General features: G+C 56.6%; 4 protein-coding genes across 5 annotated transcripts in view; 3 read left to right on the forward strand and 1 right to left on the reverse strand.

The window, feature by feature from the left end:
- Positions 1-322: 322 nt before the first annotated feature.
- On the forward strand, positions 323-2523 carry LOC135407030 (avidin-like). Its single transcript, XM_064641702.1, has 4 exons — positions 323-439; positions 1292-1505; positions 1935-2055; positions 2342-2523. The coding sequence occupies exons 1-4, from the start codon at positions 368-370 to the stop codon at positions 2439-2441; spliced, it is 507 nt and encodes a 168-aa protein (XP_064497772.1). The 5' UTR covers positions 323-367; the 3' UTR covers positions 2442-2523.
- A 2485-nt stretch (positions 2524-5008) lies between these two features.
- On the forward strand, positions 5009-5539 carry LOC135407031 (avidin-like). The gene is made up of 2 exons (XM_064641703.1): positions 5009-5289; positions 5395-5539. The coding sequence occupies exons 1-2, from the start codon at positions 5031-5033 to the stop codon at positions 5529-5531; spliced, it is 396 nt and encodes a 131-aa protein (XP_064497773.1). The 5' UTR covers positions 5009-5030; the 3' UTR covers positions 5532-5539.
- A 3525-nt stretch (positions 5540-9064) lies between these two features.
- On the reverse strand, positions 9065-16508 carry CREB3 (cAMP responsive element binding protein 3). The gene is made up of 11 exons (XM_064642534.1): positions 16404-16508; positions 15169-15623; positions 14359-14496; positions 14024-14276; positions 13721-13833; positions 13426-13518; positions 12770-12876; positions 11368-11436; positions 11131-11215; positions 10920-11001; positions 9065-10488 (listed from the first exon to the last, which is right to left on the reverse strand). The coding sequence occupies exons 3-11, from the start codon at positions 14494-14496 to the stop codon at positions 10148-10150; spliced, it is 1281 nt and encodes a 426-aa protein (XP_064498604.1). The 5' UTR covers positions 15169-15623; positions 16404-16508; the 3' UTR covers positions 9065-10147.
- Positions 16509-16891: 383 nt separating this feature from the next.
- The window catches only part of TLN1 (talin 1), a 35424-nt gene continuing 30937 nt past the window's right edge, over positions 16892-21378 (forward strand). For both annotated transcript variants that reach the window (XM_064642515.1, XM_064642517.1), the window contains exon 1: positions 16892-16998. The gene's annotated coding sequence lies outside the window, so the exon portion shown is untranslated. The remainder of the gene's footprint in view (positions 16999-21378) is intronic.

A 21378-nucleotide genomic window follows, 5' to 3' on the forward strand; every position in this document is an offset into this window, starting at 1 on the left:
TCAGACTGTGCTTGCTGCAGCCCGATGTTGGGTGGCAGCACTGGGTCAGTGGCAGCGGGGCAGTGTCAGGCCGTGCCCGCTTCCAGGACTCCAACTCTGAGCAAGGAACGGGTTGGCAGATCCTCTTGGGTAGTGGATATGTAAATCATCCCTCTGTCCTCACCTCTCTGAGTAGCCGTGCTCATCCCCAGGTCACGCAGACCTCCTCCCCCTCTCTCCTTACCTGGCCTGGGCATGCTGACATCAGGCCACTCGCCCCGCGGCTGCCAGCCCGCTGCCGCCTGGGCTCTGGTTACAGCCCTATAAAGGGGACTGGGATGCAGGGCACCGGAGGAAGCTGTGCCAGGCACTTCACAGCCCCGCAGCCATGGAGAGGGGCACTTTCATCCTGGTCCTCACTCTGGCCGTGGCAGCACACGTTGCCCCTGCGGAGAGGAAGGTATGGACAGGGGTGAAAATGGGAGTGTGGCAGATGTGGCTCTGGGACACAGCCTGAGCAGCCAGGGGTTCTCCCTTGAGTGCCAATTTAGGCTTGGACAAGCAGGAGAGCTTTGCAAGCACCTCGTCCAGGCAGTGGGCAGGGTATCTCCGGGTCACCCCTTGCCACTTGGTATCGCCTCCAGGAAGCTTTACTCCCACAGGGCATTCCCTCCCCTTCCCGTGGGGTCTGTGTCTGGGGCACCATGTATGGAGCATCCTCTCTCATGGGACACATGTCTAGGGCACCATGCACAGGACAACCCCTCCCATAGGATATTTGTCCTGGGGCACCCTGTCCCACAGGTTGTGTGTCCAGGACACTATGCATGGAGCATCCTCTCTCATGGGATACGTGTCTAGGACACCATGCACGGGACATCCCCTCCCATAGGATAGGTGCCTGGGGAACCATGCATGGGACCATCCCTTCCCACATGGTCTGTGCCCAGGGGTACAGTGCACAGGGAATTGCTTTCCACAGGGTCTGTACCCGGGTGTACCGTGCCCTGGGCACCCCTCCCATGGGGTCTGTGCCCAGGGGTACAGCAGACAGGGCACTCCCTCTCACGGGGTCTGTGTGAGCACACCGTGCTTGCCAGCAGGCTGAGAAATACTGGCTTTGCTCCACCACTCACTCAGCATCCAGGAGCCCCCTGGGGGAGCATTTCCTCAAACCGAGGTCAGGGAGAGCCATGCACTGCATCTGCAACCGCAGCAGGGCTTGTGGCTCCAGCTTTGGGGCAGCAGAAGGGATGGGGTCCCCCTCTGTGCCGTGTGTGGGGACTGAGAGGGTGTGGCTCTATCACTTCAGTGCCGGCTCATCGGGCTGTGGAGGAACGAGCAGGACTCACTGATGGAGATTTCGGCACTGAGGGACAACGGGGACTTCCAGGGAAAATACCTCACACGGGTCACTCTCTCTGGTGGCTGTGCCCACATCTCTCCCCTGAAGGGCATCCAGCAGCAGCCTGGTGAGGGGGGCTGGCCCACCTTTGCCTTCACCGTGCGCTGGGACAAGTTCTCTAGTAAGTACTGGAACACCTGGAGATGGTACAGCAGTGTCACTGAGAGCCACGTAGACAGCTAGCAGGAATTCCCTTTTGCCAGGAATTCTGCTGGGTGATGTTTTGACACAGCTAAGCAGTGCCTGCCCAGTGTGGGGCTAAGGGGCAATTCTGAGCTCGCACAGTGCAGCCTCTCCTCACCCATCATCTTCACCCCCATCCCAACCGGACACCTCGGGGTGCCCACAGGGGGTTCAGACCCCATTAGGTGATGCAGATCTTGCCTTGTCTGAGGGAGTCACAGGGGAAAGGTAGGAACCCCTCCCCCACTGCGTGGGTTTGGTGGATGTGTGGCCATTAGAGTGGGAACACAGCTGCCTCTGAGTCGACAGTGGGGAAGGGGAAGCAGCTGGTTTCCCCACAGATCTCCCAATAAACTCTTCCTCCCAGATGCCACCACTGCCTTCGCGGGGCAGTGCTTCGTGGATTCGGGTGGAAAGGAAACACTGACCACCATGTGGCTGCTGCGCGAAGCTGTCGGATCCCTCAAGGAGGACTGGAAAGCCACGAGGTAGTGTGGGGACATGGGGTGCAGCAGTCCCACAGAGGGGCCCTCTCCAGGACCCTTGAGGATGAGCAGCCCTCTGAGCAAGGGGGGACCACCCCTGGGAGCCCCCCAGTGCAGGTTGGCAGCAGGGATGCCACTGTGTCCTGGCAAAGGGCTTGCCCTGCCCAGGGACACCTGGCAGCTGCTTGAGGAAAGCTGGGGGGCATTTAGGGACACCTAAATGGCACTGGCAGCTCTGAGTGGGCAGTGTCTGTGGGTCATCCCATGGAGAACTCTCAACTTCTCACAGGGTGGGCAGAAATGTTTTCATACGAAAACGCACCACAAAAGGAAAGATCCTGCCGAGCTTGTCCCCATCCTGTGAGGATGTGTCTTCACCAACCCCATGATGGGATGATCTGGCTGCAGCCTGGCCCCTCCAACAAGGCAAGCAAAACCTACCTCTCAGAGGAAAATAAAACTCAAAAATCATCCAGTGTGATTGCCTTTTTTATAAATCTGCCCTTGCTACCCTTTCTGTTCCCATGGATACCCCTGCTGAGGTGAGGGCTCACCATTGCCCTTCCCCAGGGACATCCACATCTCTCCCTGATCCCACTCATCCAGCCCCTTGGGTTCATTTCCCATCTTATTTAACCCAAACTTCCACCCTATGTCATCACTCCCTACCTGCTTGATGGTGGCAGAGCTGGCAGCAGCATCCTGAATCCAGCTGATTTCCATGCACTGCCTCATATCCACCCCCACCAGACCCTTTCCAGTACCTCTGTGCTCCGTAGGGTTGGGTGATGCAGAGTATCAGTAGAGGTGAGATATTGGTTCAGTGCTTCCTTTGTGCTATATGGCACCCCATGTAAAATGTGCACAAATTAAAGCCCCCATCCCATCCCATCCCATCCCATCCCATCCCATCCCATCCCATCCCATCCCATCCCATCCCATCCCATCCCATCCCATCCCATCCCATCCTTGTGGGTTACACCCAGGGATTTTACCCTTCTCTGCCACTGCATTTTGGCAGGGCTGCTCTATTTGCCTCTGCAGACACTTGTCAAACTTAGTCAGCTCTTTTCGACATGAAGGTTTTGGCAGATCCGTGGGTGAAGAGGAAACCTCTTGCAGAAGCGTTACAAAAATATTCCAGCCCTGGGGTTGACAGCAGTATTCTGTTGAGCCTGGCTCAGCCCCAGCAAGGCCAGAGCACGGTGCCATGACGTAGAGGGGTGCCTGCCACTTCCCTGGCACCCCTAACAGGGCAGCTTGTCCCTGCCAAAGAGTGCAGAAAGGCAGAGATTGGTGTCAGGCCAACAGAATAGAATGTGGCATCCAGGGCAAGAGCAAGGGAACGCCTGGGTGATTTCTCAGGCCCCTGTGATAAGCCCGTGAGTATGGGACAGAAAAAGGCAACAAGGAGGAGGGGTGTGTTAGGAGAGAGGTGTTTTCCCTAGCCTCTGGGGCTATCTGGATGAGAGGGAGATGTGCTGAGCAGCAGCAGCAGGGTGCCAGGGTGCACCAGGGCTCATGGTGGGCACTGAGAGATGCCACTCCACTGGGGGGACTCCCCCCCACCCCGGTATGCACACTGCAGCCCCGCTGCCATCCAGTGCCTAAAATACTGCTGACCTGGAAAGAGCACAGAGTGATGCTGCTGAATTCCACCTGAATTTTCAGTTGCCTACAGCCCCATGGTTGCTCCAGGCATCACAGAGAGCAAAGACATGGCTCAGGAACACAGGGGCAGTGCAAGCTGCATTTTGTACATCCAAGGCCCTTTAGAACAGCAAATACAGGGAAAAGGTGTGAATACAATGCTGGTTATCATGCTGTGTGCATTAAGCAAACACACTAGATGTGAGATACCTCAGTATCTCACTGTGGTTACTTCTTCCTCTAACTCCCAGTAAAGTAAAAGCAAAAGCATTGTAATCAGCAGCTGACATGCAGAATATGCTGGGGAAATGTTATTGCTGCTAGAGCAGAAGTCAAGGTGAGTCTTCCCTCCTGTGCAGCGCTGCCAGCTGCTGCAGCTGGCCCCTGCCAGGCACCACCTGGGTGACGCCCTGTTCTGGCAGTGGCACCAGCAAAGCAGGAAGGGGGTGAATGTTTGAACAGGTGACAATTTACATCCTGCATGCACAGGAGGTGGATACCCATGGAAGGTATTGGCCTTTTCCAGGCTGCTATAAGTGCCTCATGAAACGCCTGTGCACCCACCCCTCTGCAAACCGTGCTCATCCCCGCGTTCCTCCAGCACTGACCAGGTCATGCAGACCTCCTCACCTCCCTGCCTGTCCCGGGCAGCCTGACATCAGGCCACTCACTCCGCAGCTGCCAGCCTGGTGCTGGTGGGGCTCCGGTTACAGCCCTATAAAGGGGGCCGGGCTGCAGCGCTGGGGGGAGCTGTGCCGGGCCCTCAGCAGCCGTGTGGCCATGGAGAGCAGTGCCTTTGCCCTGATCCTCACCCTGGCCCTGGCAGCACCTGTTGCCCCTGCAGAGAGGAAGGTATGGGGATGGGTGACGGTGGGGACAGGGCACTGGCACCCTGCTAGACCCCCAAGATGCTGCTGGGGCTGCAGAACTCAAGAGGGAGCCAGGGCCGGGCTGCTGGAGCTGGTGGGACCAGCACTATGCAGCACTGAGGGAAGCTGCGGTGAGGTTGGGAGAGAGGGACCACTCCTACAGGGGTGACCCTCACTGTGGGAATCCTCCAGAAACAGGCAAACAGAGCCATGCCCTAGAGAATTCCTGTTTTCCCACCAAGCATGCAAGGAAAGCAGTGCACCTGCTGATCTAGCATGAGGGGGACCTGCTCTCTTTGCATCAAACCACACCAAGCAGCACCTGGGCTGAAGGCAGCCAGTGCTAAGGTGTGGTACTCACACTGAGGGGGCGATGCCAGTGGCACACCGGGTCTGTGGCATGTCACCCAGTGCTGCAGGCATTCCTGGGAAGAGCTAGGGTGGTGGGCTGGGAGCAGGATGTCCCCTGCCTGCCCAGGCACCCCAAGCCTCATGCTGTCCTTGCAGTGCCTCCTCTCCGGGTCATGGCAGAGCGACACCAGCTGCCGGATGGTCGTGTCCACCCTCGGCAAGGACGGCAGATTCTCTGGTTCCTACCTGCCGGGATCTGCCACTGGTGACTCTGAAATCCTCACCTTGCCACTGGAGGGGTCCCAGCAAGATGCGGGGCTAGTCCCCCAGCCCATCTTCTCCTTCACCGTGCACTGGCGGCTCGAAGGTAGGTGGGAAGGGGGCCGTCACCCGTCAGCAGGGATGCCAGTGGGACACAGAGCGACGGCCTTATGTCTCAGTGCCTGACTCATGCAGCTTCAAATCCTTCCAGAGTCAGAGACAGCCCAGACAACCGTCTTTCTGGGCCAGTGCTACGTGGGCAGCAATGGGGAGGAGATCCTGCATGCCCTGTGGCTCCGGCGAGAGGCAACCAACAGTCCTGTTGAGAACTGGAAAGCCACCTGGTGAGTGCTGGGTCCCAGCCACTGCTGTGCCAAGCTCTCCTGCACCCCAGGCTGGAGAAGGGAGAAATACCCTGGGATGAAGCATGGCAGGACCAGGAGGGTTAAATGGGTTTGTCACTGGTGCTGAGCGGGGGCTAAGGAGCATCCCTGTAACATTCCCCTGCATGCCAGATGTGCCTCAGGGAGGGTGACCCCAGGATAGAGTCTGGCCACAGCAGGTCTCCCCACCCAGGAGAGTCTCCTTCGACTCTCAAGAGCAGGAGAAGAGGAAAAGGTGCCAGCACCTGGTGCAGCCTCGGCTGCAGGCTGTTGGAGCCTGGAGTACCTCACTCAACCAGCACCCTGTGGTCAACGCAACCCTTCCCTTGGGTTTCTCCTCTGTACCCTTCTCAGCAGAGGTGACCCCATCTGGGTGAGCACAGTGATTTGCTGTTTTCCGCAGGGTTGGCACCAGCATTTTCACACGGATAAAATAACTGCAAGTGGGGAAATCCAGGAGGCTCAGTACTGCAAGGAGTCAGTTTTTCTCACAGGCAGACTCTGCTGCACTTGAGCAGCTCTCAGCCCACAAGTTCACGCTTTCTCAGGCAAGTTCAAAATAAACATGCAAAGTAAAGGGTTTCTGTGGGTATGCAGGGCTTGGCTCTGTGTTCTACCTTGCCTCAAACCTGTGGGCTTTGTCTCGCCCCACAGCCACCCCCCCCTTCCCTTCGTGTCGCACGGCTGAGGGCAGCAGGGTCCCCGGGGATGGGGGCTGTCACACGTCCCCTCCCTGCCGGTGTGCAGCAGTACTGTGCCTGCAAACCTGCTGCTGTGCTGTGAGTAACACGCTCCTCGGGGTCACTCCCAGATGTCCCCAGCGATGGGGAACAAACCGGGCTGTGACCAGGCAGCGGGATAAGGCACAGCCTCGGCGTGCTGCTGTGGCCAGCACGTCCCAGGGCTGCAGGGCAGGCTCCAGGCAGAGCCTTCCCCATGTGAGCAGAGCAGAGGAAGTTTCTCGGGTGCCCGAACGCACGGGGCGGTTGCAAATGGCTTTTGCAGAGCCGGCAGCCTCCCGCTCCCAGCCCCGGCGGATGCGCAGCGGTGGCCGGCTGCCAACTGCCCTCCCATTCCGGGGCTGGGGAAAGCTTCCAAATGCCCTGCCCCAGGAGACCCCTTGGCACGGCTGTGCCCTCTGAGCAATGCACAGGTGGGGGTCTCCAGTCAAGACCCTGATGTCCAAGCATAACCAGGGAATGAGAGGGGAAGAAGGGTGCATCTGACGCTGGCTGGGTTCCTTTGGGGAAACACAACTCGACTTCTCTTCCTTCTGCCTTGGACATCTTGCCAAAATGGTCCCAGCATAACTCCCTGGTTATGTTGGGACCTGGGGCTTCAACAGACTCAAGGCTGAGATGCCCAGCTGTGGGAGCTGGAGGGAGGTGGTGGCTCCATTGCTGTATTACCATTTGCTTTTTTAACCAGTTTACATATTTCTGCGAGTTTTTCTGTTTCCACCAATATCCAGCAGCTGGTGCTAGTGGATAAAAATAGTATTGATGCTGACACAGGGTTTAGATTTCCTGTGAAAAGAAGGATATGTCTTATTTCTGCTATTGACTGAAATTCCCACCTCTGTGAGAAACCCTGATTCATTTAAAATAGGGGAGAAACCTGACTCCTTTAAAGCCATGATCAGGAAGTGTTTTATATTCACTACACAGCCCAGGCCTTCCTCGGCAATAGGAGGCAAATTTCATTTCATGTTTTCACAGTTTTCAATATAAAACTACTGTGGAAATGAGGTGGCATGACTGACACTCGAGGAGTCACCAAGCGAAAAAGAACCACTTGGCAACACCCATACGGGACGTGCCAAGGGCTGAGAGGAATATTTTGCTCTGAAGGGCTCATGTTTCCAGTCTATCAGTGTGCTCTCACAATGCAGACAGGCACCTGCCAGGACATGAGTGAGATACAGGCTGACCTTGGGCATAACAGAGGGAACACAGCAGGGAAGGTAAGCAGGGACCATGACACTGACCTAAAGCAGAGCAGGGCTATGTGTGTGCATGTACAGCGCTGATGCACACACAGTCTATGCTCTGATCCCTGCAGCATGCAAGGAAAAAAGATAGAGGATCTGCAGCAAGGAGGAGGAGGGTGGCAGGAATACCAGGTGCCTCCTGCTCCTCTACTTGATGTAACAAGATCCTTGGATGAAAAGCTCATTACGGGCACTTTTATCATCGCTGCCCTTTAACCCAAGGCATGAGGTCCAGGCTGGGCTTCCTTCCTCTCACAAGCTCAGAGCTGCTCACTGTGGAAAAGCAATGAAAAATACCGGACCTCAGTCATCATGGGCTGAGACCATGGAGCAGTCATCCCTAAAACTCCCAGCTCCTGGCTCCCTGCCCTCTCTCCCAGAGCTATCTCCCTTCCTGATACTCGACCAAGCAAGCCTGACTGATGCAGAGAGCTGTACTGACTGCATCACCCCCAGGCAAACATCAGCTCCAGAGGCTGCTCCCTACTTCACTGGCAACAGCACCATGTATTACTTCCGATGACTCATTCAATACTGATTAGTGCTGGGGCAGGGACTACATGTGACACCAGTGGCATTACTCACCCTGGCCTTGAACTGCAAAAAATGAAACTAAAGTGAGGATGGGGCCCTAAACCTTCCTGATCCCATGCACAGCTCCTGGGAATAAAAGGGTTAGTGATTCCCTGGAGATACTTGAGGGCTGCCAGCCCCAGGCAGAGTACCAAACCGTGACCTGACACTGTTGGGACCCTGCCTGTCCTGAGACAGACCCCTGGGTGAGTCTCTCCTCCCCAGGTAGAGACACAACATTAAGCTCTATATCTCGTTTGCCAGCACAAGCACTCTGCTTCCCGAGGGGGCTGCAAGTGTGGAGCTTCCTTCACCCCCAGCCTTGGGGGATCCCATGCCCCCAAACCCCACACTGGGCTCCACAGCCTGACCTCAGGGTCTGCTAGTGCCTCCCGTGGACCCAGCAATCCCAACCAGATCCAGGACTCAGCCCAGATTTAGCAACCCCGCAGCAGGCAGAGCCCTCCTGGTGGCCCCAAGCAGCCGAGGGGACAGGGTTGTTGCAGCACCCTGGCCCTGCTCCACTTCCTGCAATTGTGCAGCTCCCCGTTACGAAAGCAGTGGCGGGGGATGACACCAGCACCGGCTCCCCACGCTTCCTTATCGGGGAAGCTGCTGCTTCCTCGGCGCTGCGGGCTCGGGCGTGCACAGTGGGCACGAGGTGCTCACCGCACACACTTTTCTCCAAGAGTGTTTTTGTACCCTTGAAGAGGGGTGAGAGCAGAGCAACAACCCTGCAAACCATCAACAAGCCCCTCTGCACAGGCACGGGAAGGGAAAGCAGCACGCATTCCCCCCGCACAGACTGCGATAGTGATCACCCCAGCCTCCCTTGGGTTCCTCCCACAAGGCCCCCAGCCCAAGATGCAGTCCTCAGCCTTCACCCAGCAGTCCAGCACCTTACCAAAACAAACAGAGGACACAGTCACACACCATTAGTATTTATTTAGACTTTATTAATAAGGAAGCTATTATTATTATTGTGATCCAGTAGATGTCCCTGCTTATTGCAGGGGGAACTCGACTAGATGACCTTTACAGGTCTCTTCCAGCCCAAACCATTCTATATGACTCTATGAAATGTCCTGAAGTTGGATAAGGAGATTGATCTACAGGTACCACTAAGCTGCACTTCAGGAAAGATACCGTTCACCAGCTCAAAGTGTTTCTGCTCAGCCCTGGGGAGCAACCAGAACCAGTTCACTGCATCACCAGCCAGCACAGCAAGGCTTGGGCACACGAGGACATGGCTTTGAAACCATCCTGTGGCCAGGAAAGCCTTCAAGAGCAAGCATCGCTGCTGCTCTCTGTCCATGCTGCCTCAGCAGTCTGGCTCAAGGTATGCCAGCTCCCTGAGGCCCAGAAGCCTGCAGGAGATGAAAGGCTCAGCCCTTACAGTCGGCAAACAGCACACATGGCTCAGGAAGGACTCCACATTACCTTCTCTAGCCAGGCTGGGAGCTGTGGCCATGGCTCAAAAGCTAGCAGGAACAGGCGACACACGGGGTCTGTCGCAGTGGCAGGCAGGACCACCCCCTGTGAGGGCACTGAAGGTCAGGTCTCACTACCTAGAAATCAGGCAACACTGCAGGATTAAGGGGAAGGGAGGTAAGACAGATGCATGCAGCCACCACACAGTAAAGAGGCGCCTGTTCATTTCCACCTGAGCAGGGAAGAAGCAGGGCAGTGGCCTCCACCATGAACTGCATCCGGTCAGACTAAGCACAGGCGCCTCAGGCCCGACTTCCTTCACCCTCCACACCACAGCCCATCCCCACAAGCCACCAGATACACTCCAGGCTGCAAGTAACATCAGCAGCCATAGTGAAGTTTCCAGAATTTCCTGTCCTGTCTCAGATGGAGTCCTGCTATGGTGTCAGAATGATTCTTCCCTGGTAAACCCTCTGAGGTGCTGCCAATCTGGAGAGTATTCAGAAGAAACTGCTTGGATAGATGTTAATGCAGCTCTGTCCCTGCCCTGTGGGGTGCCCAGCATCACCCCAAGGAGGCAGCAGTGGTCACATCTCGTTGGCATGGTGCTGCTGGATGAGAACTCTGTCAGGGTGTTCCACCCACTCCTGACCCTTGGCTTTCCACGGCACCAGCACCGCTGCCGGCAAAGGGTCGCTCTGGGGCGGGCCCAGCTCGGAGCCTGCTGCTGCCGGGGGATCAGAAGATGAGCTACTGTTGAAAGGTATGAGATCAGGGTCAAGTGGACTCTGCCCCTCTTCCCATGACTGATTGAGATTGCCCAACAGTGAGGAGTCCCCATGCTCTAGGCTGAAGCCCTCCAGCTCAGTATCCTGTTGCACATCAGGTGCTCCCTGGTTCGGGAACTCGCGGATCTGCCGTGACAGCACTGTAAGACAGGTAGAGCCAGGTCTGTCATTTCCAGCCTCCAACCCTCCAGCTCCAAACACAGAGCCACCACAAAGCCCAGGAGCAAGGAAAAACTGTTCAACTAGGGCTTCCTCCTCCCAGGGGAGGCGGGGAGCTGCTGCACAGCTGCCAGGTACAAGCACAACTTGTGCTCCAAGAGGGACCAGATCTCCCCAGTCCTTGCACCGCCCCTGGCCCAGGGCCCTGCTCCCAGGCAGCCCTCTGCAACAGGGCTGAGATAGAGTTCACAGCTTAGGTGAGACATGTAAGCCAAACCTAGTGGCCGCCCCAGGCAAGGGGCTGCTGAGTTGGAGGTGCCTCAGAGTTCAGGCCATCTCTGAGGAAGGTGCTGTGACCTGGAGGGCAGCGCTTCACCTGAATCCACACCTCAGTCCCCATCTGGGCACTCACCTTTGGGTTGCAGCTGTGGCTCTATGCTCCCAGGTGAGCGGATGCTGGGGGAGAGAATGAGGCAGAAGGACAGAAACACGATCTGGAAATAGAAAGATCGGCACAGATCTCAGATGGATAGGCATCATTGGCTGCAACAAACACATCTCTCCCAAACTTGTAAGGACATCAGAATCCCCCCTCCACCGACACTGGGGTTGAAACCACTTACCATTGTGCAGGTTTTTCTTCTGAAGGTTTTCGGGGTGGATCGTCTCACCAAGGCCTGCAGCTTCCGCAACTGCCTGAGCAGTGACCTGCAGGAGAGCAGGCAGTGCAGGTTAGCACAGCAGCTGAGCCAAGAGCTGCAGGGCTCCCCCCACCCTTTGCAGCCAGGGACAGGTCACAGTCCTGAGTAGACGAACAGCCTTCCCCACCACATCTCCTGCCACATCCGACAAGAACTCACATGTTCTGCTTCTGCAGCTGCTGCACCTTCTTCTCCAGTTCATGGTTTTGAGCTGTACAGGCTGCCACCCTTTCCAGGAAGGACAAACAGCATGGGGTAAAACAGACAGGTTTTGTTAGTTAACAGCAGGGACTTCACCAGAATCTCTCCTCAGGTAATCAGCCACCACCTTTGGGCGGCTGGGACAGACAACATTGGTACTGGTCTCTACTTCATACCACCTGTAGCAAAGCCCAGAGAGAGACACCTCATACCAAGTGAAGCCCTGGCCATTCCTGAAGAAAAGCACCAGACTAAACCCTAAGGATGCTGCCTCCTAGCAACACATCAGCCCTGCAGATCTGTGACATCAGGCTGTACTGCAAACTAGCCTGACTCAGAAAACGCACTGGATCTGGCAGGTCAGCCACCTGCCTTGAACAAAGCAAGCTCTGGGCCATATCCAAACATAAGAGAGCCAGGTAGGTTATGTCCTGAGGTTCTGAACCCTCTGCAGAGAGCTGTTGCCCCAGAGGGTCAGCCTCACTTTCTGCCCAGGGTGGCAAGAGCCCAGCAGCAGAACAGCACAGTGGCTTGTGACGGGCTTCCCCTGCTCCTGGCCCTGGCAATGTGGTCAGCACAACTAAGGCCATGTACAAGGGGAGCAACTTTCTCTGACCAAGCAGGTCATGTATTTGTTCCCATCCCATCGTTATCAGGCCCTGAAGGTCCTGTGCACCAAGTACCAAACCAAATAGATTTCTTCTTTTTCTGTCTGCCAACCTCAAGGCTCTCGGGCACTAGGCCTGTTACTCCCTTCCCTCATCAGCCTTGAAGATCCCAGGCACCCAGCCAGTCCTGTCACAGAGCAGAGAAGCACAACAGCACAGAGTGCACTGTCCACAAAATCAAGCAATTGCAACTTCTAAGGGGGAACTGGGACTGGAGCTGCTGCTGGACAGCAAGATTCAAGATCCCTCTGGGCAGGGACACCTCTACCACAGCTTGTTTCCTCCCAAGACTAAGAGAGTGACTCATATTCTTTGATATTATTTTTGAGTCTGTTATGATCATTATATTGATGCAGAAAACCATGTATTTAGATTTGACTCGATCTGCAGAGGGTGCGGGTGATTAGAAAACTTGCATTAGAATGTAGGTGACTAGAAATTTTAAGTTAAGTTGTACAATAAACCCTGTATTACAATGCTTATAGACTGATTACATTGATTCTGCTCATACAAAATCTGTGCCATCCCAAACCACAAACTCTGTGCTGTGCCAAACATAACATAGTAAGAAATCAGATTTCAAAAAGAATGTAACTGAAACCACGATTTAGTGCCATCACTGTTCTGCCAAGGATCCCTAAAAGAGCCTGTGTATCCCCTCAGTGTTGAATGACACTGCTGTGTGCCCATACTTGTTTTCCAGGCCATCCACATAGATCTTCCTCCTGCGACGACTGTCCTGAGCTGACTGCTTGTTCCGGATCTTACGACGCACTTTTCTCAGAATTCGCTCTTCAGCCTGTAAGGGTCATTTCTTGTCAACAGCAACCCCAGAGTGCAGGCAATCCCACCCACCCAAACCCCGCACACATCTCAAGGTCCAACCCGAACCCTTGTGTCTTCTGTCCCTCCCACACCACCGAATGAACTGCAAGGCAAACTCTGGCCTGCTGATGCAGCCAGCAGCTTCCAAGGTGCAGCAAAAGGGAAGCAGACCAAAGGGAAATGAAAAACACGTAGCTCACAAGCCACTAGTCAGAAAAAAACAGGGTTGGAGGTATTTGCGGTGTATCTGCCTCCTGCAAGCAGTCATGAGTGTGGAGACTCACAGCAGGCAGGTCTCATTGGTCTTTTATCCACCTGACTAGCAAAGCAGAAGTTGCTGTGCACATGGACACCCCCGGACTTGAAAGGAGGAAAAGGACACCCAGTCCTGATGGACAGTACCCTGAACACAGCACCTGGACACCAATATTCTCATCAAGACACTGTCCTGTGTTCTCAAACCCCCTGCACTAGCTGACATACTCAAGTGATCCAAGTCTGTTTGACTCTAGCAAGGACTCACTTTGGTCAGCGGCAGACACGTTGGTAATGTAACGCCTTCTTTCTCCAGAAGCTGCTTTTCCTCCTCTGTCAGGACCAGCTCTGGGAAATCAGACTAGAAAACAGCAAAAATACACATGCTGAGAATGCAAAGTAAAGGGCAGGGAGGGCATGTAGCAAACACATAGAACTGAGATCAGCTCTCCCAAAGTAGCATCATGCTTTCCCTCAGAGATATGCCTCACAGGAGCCAAGCCAGAAGATGAGGGATGTGACCAAAAGCAAAGGCTGGGGACCACAGGCATGGCAGTCAATACCTGCACAACGGCTCCAGGCACAAGCTGGGGTTCAAAATCCACATCAACAGCAATGGGGGAACCGGAGCCCTGTTCCAGTGCCTTGCTTGTGCCGTCCAAACCCACCCATGTTCCTGGGGAAGAAAAGGAGAATCAGGTACTGGGCTTTAATGAGGCAGCACCTAATTAACCACAATTTTATGGCAACAGAAAGCCTCTGAACTTGGCTCTCTCCAGTGTTGGGTACCCACCCAAAAAAACCTCCACGTGAGACTACTTTTCAGCCTCTATCCAGGACAGAAAGAGACTACACACATAACTCACCCAGCTCAATAGTAACATCTCCTTCTGCCACGTCAGACCTCACGCTTTCCAGCACAGGCCAATGGAGAGAATAGTTGTGATCAACCTGCACAATGTCTCTGCTGGCAAAACTGCTGCCAGGGCAAGGGGACAGATGCTGATCCTCAGAAATGCTGCTGTCACTGCTGGCAGGCAAATAATCGAGCACGCCTGGTTCATCTTCTAAGGGGCTCAGCAATGAGCTGATGAAGTCATCCATCTCCTTGTCCAGGAGCTGCAGAGGAACGGCTTTTACTCAGCAAGGATACAAACCTCCTGAACCTCAACTCAGTAGCGATTTCTCCCAGAGAACTCACTTCAGGTGTTGGCAGGACCCAGTCTTCCAGCAGACCATTCTGCTCCTCTGGGATTTCAGGGCAGGAAGCATCATCCTTCAGGAGAAAGTCAAGCAGATCCACATCTGCCAGGGCATCCAGTCCCTCTGGACATGACATCTGAACAGGACACCCAATGTGAGCACAGACACAAGGAGAGACACCAGCACTGCCTTGAGGTGCCCCTCAGTCCCTACAGACAGAGTCTCCCCATGCAATGTCAACAGCTGTCAGGGCCCTGCAGTGATGACCCGTCCACAAGTACTTCTTCAACAGGCTCTCAACTGATGGTCCCTACATGCCAGTTTCCCCACTGGGCTGCTGGGACCGAGCCGTAGGAGCCATGTCCCACCCAGAACACAAAAGCTGCAGGAAGGAGAGGAAAAGCTATACAGCCCCAGACTTTCTGGCATGGAAAGCATGCAAGATCCTGCTATTCCACAGAGGCCGAAAAGTGCCAAATCCCACACCGTGCAGCCAACAGGGACAGCCTCCTGTCACAGGGAGTTATGCTGAGGGGTTAACTAAAGAGATTTTGCTAATAATTAGATGATAATCAAATTCTAAATAATCAATGATTGAGAGAAATTAAACAGTAATCAGATGGTGATTAAGCGATCACTGAAAAATAATTAATGTGATGTAACAAAGACTTGAATGACGATTTAGTAATTCAGAGCTGTCAAACACTCCACTATTTAACACACTTGTAATACTTAACAAATAGTTGGATGTATATAAACGTCACTAGCACACAATATACTTTTAGGCTGAAAGTATAATGCTCCTTACCTTGCTGAAGAGATCAGAGGCTGATGAAGGGTCTCTCAGCCCTGAGGAGTGATCTGGAGAGGTGTCCCTGCTCACAGGGAGATCAGCAGCAGAGCTCAGGGGGCTCAGGGAGCCACAGGAGCTGACAGGACAGAGCAATGGACTTGCAGTCAAACCCTGCCTTGGTGTCTGTGCACGTGTGCGGCTGCAGCAACTTTAGCTCTGTCTGGTCCCAGCTCAGGCTGCTGCTGTTATCTCTGGATCAGACACGGCCCAGGTGCCTCGGTCCCTGAGAAGATGCAGCCTGGCATGGCTGTCACAGAGGGCATGGCTGGGCCAGGATCAGTTGGGCCAGGATCAGCCCGGCCGGCTCGCCTGAGCCAAAGCTCCGCTCATGCCGTCGAAGTGTGGGCATCCACTGCATGTCTCCATTAGCACCGCTAAGGCTTTCACATCTAGGTGTCAGGCGTCACAGTCTAAAAAACAAAACCAGAAAAAATATAATACCACCAAAACCACTTGGAACCCTATCCAAAACCAGAAAGCCAGGGCAGTCCCCAGCCACAGGGCTGCTGTGACGGCTGCCTCTGAGCAGGGCTGCAGGCAGAAAGTGGAGCAGCAAAAGGAAGGGGAGCTAGGCAGAGCCAGGAATGGCAATGCCAGGGCCCAGGGCTTCCAAAGACGCGGAGGGGTTTCTCCGCAGGAAGCGCGCGCCAGGCAGGCAGCACGGGCAGGACAAGAACAATGGGATAAGAAGCAGGTTGCATCAGACGGGACGGTGATTGGAGCGCAGGGGCCATTCCCCTCGCCAGGAGACCCACCCTAGGGAAGGCAAGACAACTTCTCACAGCCCCGGCCGTGGGGCGAGACCCCAGACTCCGAGCCCCCCGAACCGCTATCCCCCAGCTCCCCTCACCCCCGAACCCTTGAGCCCTGGACCCCAAACTCCTGAGCCCGGGACCCCAAAACCTCTGAGCCCCGGACCATGGAATCCCTGACCACCGGACTAGATCCCAGACTCCCGAATGCCGTGACCCCAGACCCCCGCACACCACAGCCCATGACCTGGGACCACGGGCTCCTGACCTCCAGATTCCGGATCTCCTGAACCCTTCCCCCGGGGCTCATGACCCCCAGACCGCTGCGCCCCCGGCCCCTTGCCGCAGGGCTCCCGGCTCCCGGCTCCCGTCCCCCCCTTCCCCCCGAGTGCTGATCCCAGCTGATCCCAGCCGATCCCAACCCCTCCCGGTCCTCACCGCGGCGCCGCCGCTTCCAACGCACCGGCGGTGACGTCACTCTCCTCCCGGCGGGCCGCGCGCGTGCGCCGGCGCCGTCCGGCCGCGCTAACGTCGCGCGCGCCCATTGGTCGAGTGAGGTTGGGGCAAGGGGGGGGCGCGTGGGCGGCGCGCGGGCGGGCGGGGCGGGTGTGGCGCGTGGGGTGGGCAGGGCGGTGGCGGAGGGTCCTGGAGGGGGACGGGGGGGCGTGTGAGCCCGGGTGGTGCCCCGCGCCCGGCGGTGTCCCCGGAGGGTGCGGTGTCAGCAGCGGTGCGTGCTCGTGGGTGGAGCACAGCCCTGGGGGGCGCGGGCGTGGAGCCGTGCCCAGCCCCCGGGGCGTCCGTGCGGGCCGCGCGGGTACCGAGCGGCGCCAGCCGCGGGAGCGGGATGCCCGCGGAGCGCGGGCGGAGCGTGGCCCCCGGGGCTCTGCTCGCGCCGCGCCGGGGAGCCCCGGGGGGCGCGCCGTGCCCCGCGCATGCGCGGCAGGGGGGCGGCGCGGCGGGAAGCGGGTGGGGCCGCCCCGCTCCGTTCCCTCAGCCTCGGCGGGGCCGTCGCGCTGCTCCTGCCCGCTCACAGGTACCGGGGACGGGGGACATGCGGCATCCTGCTCACCGGGGAGGGGCGGGCCCGCCAAGCGGGGTCCCGCGGGCCGACAGCGCCCTGGCTGCCGGGGGGCTGCCGGAAACGGATGTCCCGGGGACCCTCCCCCCGCACCCCGCCCGGTGAACGGCAGGGCGGGGGGGGGAGCAGGGAGGGAGCGGCTTCCCGGTTACTGGGGCCTCGCTGCTTCAGCCGGGGCTTGTCCCCGGCGCTGCGGTAACCCGGGGGCTTCCGGGATTCACTCGGGCTTTGGGGCGTGCCCCCATCGCCCCCGGGGCGGGCGGCTCCTGCGCACCGACGGCCGCCGGAGGCCGCGGGGCGGCACGGGCAGGCGCGGCCGCCGTATTCCCGGCTGCGGTATTCCCGGCCTTGTCCTTGCCCTGCCCCGCCGGGGCAAGGCCCGGAGTTCGCCCTGGCCAGGCCCGGGCCAGCATCCCCGCCTCGGGGTTCCCCGAGCGGGACCAGCCCGGCCGCGGACACCGGCCCAAGGACCGGCGTGCGAGCTCTGGGCCGGGCCGGGCACGGCTTTGCCGCACCGCCCTGCCCGCCCTGCCGGGGCGCGTGGGAGAGCGGGTGGGAAGAGTGTCTGCATCCCGCTGCGTGGTTTTGGGTGGAGACGCGAGGGGACACGCTCCCTGTGGCCGCACCGAAGCCGGGGAGGTCACTACAGCAGCTCCCACCGGAACGGACATCTGGACATGGACCCCCGGGATGGGGCGCTGGAGTGGGACTAGTGCAGGGTGGGACTGGCCCCCATCGGGGAAAGGCGTGCGTCCCCACCGTGTCCCGGTTGGAGCAGCTAACCAGGCAAGGGAAACCCTGCCCCATCCTCTGCCTGTTCCCTGCCGGATCCTGCCCGCGCCCCTGCAAGCTCCCCGTCCCTTTGAATCTGCCGGCAGGATGTCTACATGCTTCTGCCGTGCCTTCATCGCTGGCTGTTAGACCCATATTTGGTAGCAATAATTGTTTACTCCCTTCTTCTCTCTCCCGGAGCCTCGCTGCTCAGAAGGGGAGGGGACATAGTTTTCGGATTTTTATCTTTATCGGAATCTGTGAGTTGCCCAGTAAAGGGTTTGAACCCCACATCTCCCCCCACAGAACATGGGGTGAAACGCCCCAAGTGCTAAATGAGCTGTTCATGGTGCGTGAGGAGCACCAGCCAAGTGTGCAAGTTGCTGAACGGCAGCAGAAGGAATTTGGTGCTTCCCGAAGTGACACGTCCCAGCAGATTTAGGGAAGGGGAGTGAGAAAGCTGAGTAAGAGAGAATGGGGACCTGTGGGGCACCCTTGTTTCCGGAACTGAGCTTTGCTGGCTACTGGGTGGAAAAGACCCTAAAAACTCAGCCCCGTTCTCCTCTTGCTTTCCCCTTTCTACCTGTCCGGCAGTGCAGTGCTGGGCAAGTCACTTGCCCTGGGAAGCGTATGTGCCTGGATCAGAGTACCTAGTGGTTTCCACAGGTCGTGAGAGCACCCAGTGCACCCCAGCGCCTGCTTTTGGGGTCCTGTGCCAGAGGCCCAGCTCACGAAGAACTCAGCAGAGGCTGTAGCTGGAGTCCCTCTTGTCCCCATGCCTGCCTTGGCAGTGGGCAGTCTGGAGGTGCCACAGTTTTTGCTCCATCCCTTTGGAGGGCAGGGGATGTCCAACAGGAGCAGACAGGCCTGAGGGTGCATGTGAAACATGGGCAGTTAAAGGCCAGAGCTGATTCAGCTCATTGCAAGTGAGCAGGCAGGAGGTGACGGCTGTGATCCCCCAGCCCAGCTGCCTGTCGGCTGCCCATTTCCCACGCAGAGCAGGGCTGCTTCCCTGTGAGGGTGAGAGGATGCTCCTGTCCCAGCCATGGGTGACAGCTGAGTGGTCACAGGGGTGCCGTGTCTGGCCTTGCCAGCTGCTCATGCTCCCCACGAGCAAGCTTGGCCTCAGCAGAAGAGAAGAAACTGCTTTCCCATCTGACATATACGTGCAACTGGGAAAGAGGAACTGGGCAGAGCATGTGGCACCATCGCCAGCTGGGGCTGCTGGCTCAGCCTTCCCGTTCCCATGTCTGCCCCTAGTGCCTTCTGTTGGGTGCGTGTACTGGTCCCATACTGGGGAACCCAGCTAGAGCCTGGTCCAGCTTCTTACCAGCTTAATTTTGACCCATTTGATTGTGCAGATGCCAACATACCAGCCAAGCCACTGCTGACAGGCATTGCATTTTGGATGCTTGCTACCTGCCTGGCTGTGCCAGTGGCCACAGTGATGGGGCCCCATGTCTGTGGAAAACCCTGGCACTGTGGTGGTTTGCAGCTAATAAAGCTTTCTGCAGTCCAGAGGTGGTCAGGAGTGGGGTCTTTCCCAGGTGAAATTGGGTATTGCTGTAAAGAAAAAAAAACAACCCTCAAACCTCATCCGGAGTATCCCTTAGAAAGGGCGTATTAAAAATGGCAAAATTGTTGCATTTGAAGATTTTTCATCTTGTTCTAGAAACTCGCCACGAGCGTTCCAGCACGCTGCAGCTGAATTTTGGTTGATTTTTTTTTTTTTTTTTGGTCATTTTAAGACACAAACCCTCCTCTGTAGCCGTTACTGCAGCACTGAACTCGGCCGACACAAATATAGCAGTTACGTCACGTGACGGAAAACTCGCTGTCAGTGGTCCCAGCAGAGACACAGTGGCTCCTCAGGCCGGCACAGTGCTGCCGGCACTGACCCTGCCTGTGCTGACCCTGTCCTTGCACCTCCACCACTGCTTTGGTTTTGCTCACCTATTGTGGGGTGAGACGGGAGGAAGCCGCAACAACTCCTCAGGGAAGTGGTGGGACCCCACCAAGGCCTCCTTCCCACCCCCTCATTGTTTTGGGATCAGCTGAGGAACGTGCCTGTGGTTCAACGGGTTGCACTCAGCTTGGTGTAAAATGCAGAAGTGTGTTAATCCAGCTGCTCCGGTGCCCTTTGCATAGTGATAACTGATTGCAAATGGATGCGCTTGCTCTGGAGGTGAGACAGCACAGAAATCTGGTGTGTGTTCATCAAGACTTGGTTTGTTTGGGGTTTTTTGGTTTTTTACTTTCCAGGGGAACAGCTTGAATTTCACTGTCCTTTTATTTTATTTTTCTGGTTTGTGCTGCCAGGCTCCCACGCTGTCTCATCTGTTATGTCTAGTCCAGCTTTTCCTTCCCCACGCGGTTCCCAGCAGGGAGAGGTCTGCAGGGGTTGAGCCCTGAATTGGTGCCCTCAGAGCAGGCAGAGGATTTGCAAACCTCATGTGATTAATTGCCACATTTGCTGACAAATCTCTCCAGGGTTTCAGGAGGTGTCCTTCATGCAGCAGGGAGCATTTCGGCTTTAGACGCTGCTGTCAGCAAAGTTCAGCTGTTGGAGCTTGAACTTTTTCCACAGAATATGGGAATTAAAGTGAACCATATACCCTTTCTCTGAGGTCTTCCTTGATGTTGTCAGCATCTTCCCTGCCTAGCTCTGTCGTTTTTGTAAGAGTTTGGGAGTGGGAAGGCTTGAGCAGTCACCTTCCCCATCTTCCTGTGAGGTCTTGGAAAGCATGATGGCCCTTGTGAAGGGTGTGCTAAGGGGTACCAGTGGTGCAGTGCTGGATTTTGGGTGACTTTGGGAGGGCAAGAAGAGGATGCAGAAATGGCAGCCTGGCTCCTCTCAGTTCCTCTCTACTGTCCGGCGTCCTCCCCTCCCCTTCCTCTATGGTCTCTGACCTTGTCGTGGCGGTGGCATGTTCTCCTTTTCCTGCAGAGAGATGGAAAGCAGCTTTATGCTCAACTTGAGAATATTTTTAGATATAGAGAAGTTGGCCTGGTGACCGCAGCAGCCCGCCCTGCATATAAAATACTTGGAAAACCCTTTCCATGACAGGGTGTTCCTCGTTTGTTCAGCTCACAGTTTTGCTGGTGCTTCTGGAGACATGGCAATGGCATGGGCGGGTGCCTCTGCCACCTCATTCCCTGTGCCGATGGGCTCCCTTGCTCCGGACCCGAAATGCATTTCATTCCTCAGCAGCGGAGACAGTGGGGGCCACGGGCCTCCGCAGAAACATTGCAGAACGGCTCAGGAATGCAGAGCTGGAGCGGCTCCATGTGCTGGCGGAGGCGGCACGCTCCTTGGTCCCTGCCTCCCACTCCGCATGCTGGTGAGCATGGCTCCATGGCTCTGCAGGAGCAGAGCCCCTGCCCTCTGACTCACTCCTGGCCAAAACTGGATGCAGATCCTGCCCCTAGTCAGCTCAGGTCAGTGTTTGCAAACAGCCTCCACTGATGTACCCCATTCCAGGGGACAAGTTGGCAGCACTGGGCAGGGATGCACAGACTCACTGTGGGCTGCTGCAGTGCAAGGAAGGCTGCCAGCGCATTTTG

This window comes from Pseudopipra pipra, chromosome Z, assembly GCF_036250125.1.
Source record: "Pseudopipra pipra isolate bDixPip1 chromosome Z, bDixPip1.hap1, whole genome shotgun sequence".
Taxonomy (NCBI): Eukaryota; Metazoa; Chordata; class Aves; order Passeriformes; family Pipridae; genus Pseudopipra; species Pseudopipra pipra.

Bases quoted from the DNA above. Each gene is read 5' to 3' on its own strand.
- LOC135407030 (XM_064641702.1), top strand. From the start codon at position 368: ATGGAGAGGGGCACTTTCATCCTGGTCCTCACTCTGGCCGTGGCAGCA. The intron at 440-1,291 runs GTATGGACAGGG...CTATCACTTCAG, and splicing joins TTGCCCCTGCGGAGAGGAAG to TGCCGGCTCATCGGGCTGTG. The intron at 2,056-2,341 runs GTAGTGTGGGGA...AACTTCTCACAG, and splicing joins GAGGACTGGAAAGCCACGAG to GGTGGGCAGAAATGTTTTCA.
- LOC135407031 (XM_064641703.1), top strand. From the start codon at position 5,031: ATGTCCCCTGCCTGCCCAGGCACCCCAAGCCTCATGCTGTCCTTGCAG. The intron at 5,290-5,394 runs GTAGGTGGGAAG...AAATCCTTCCAG, and splicing joins CGTGCACTGGCGGCTCGAAG to AGTCAGAGACAGCCCAGACA.
- CREB3 (XM_064642534.1), bottom strand. From the start codon at position 14,496: ATGTCATGTCCAGAGGGACTGGATGCCCTGGCAGATGTGGATCTGCTT. The intron at 14,277-14,358 runs GTGAGTTCTCTG...GTTCCTCTGCAG, and splicing joins GGGTCCTGCCAACACCTGAA to CTCCTGGACAAGGAGATGGA. The intron at 13,519-13,720 runs GTATTGACTGCC...GCTGTTTTCTAG, and splicing joins TGCCTGGAGCCGTTGTGCAG to TCTGATTTCCCAGAGCTGGT.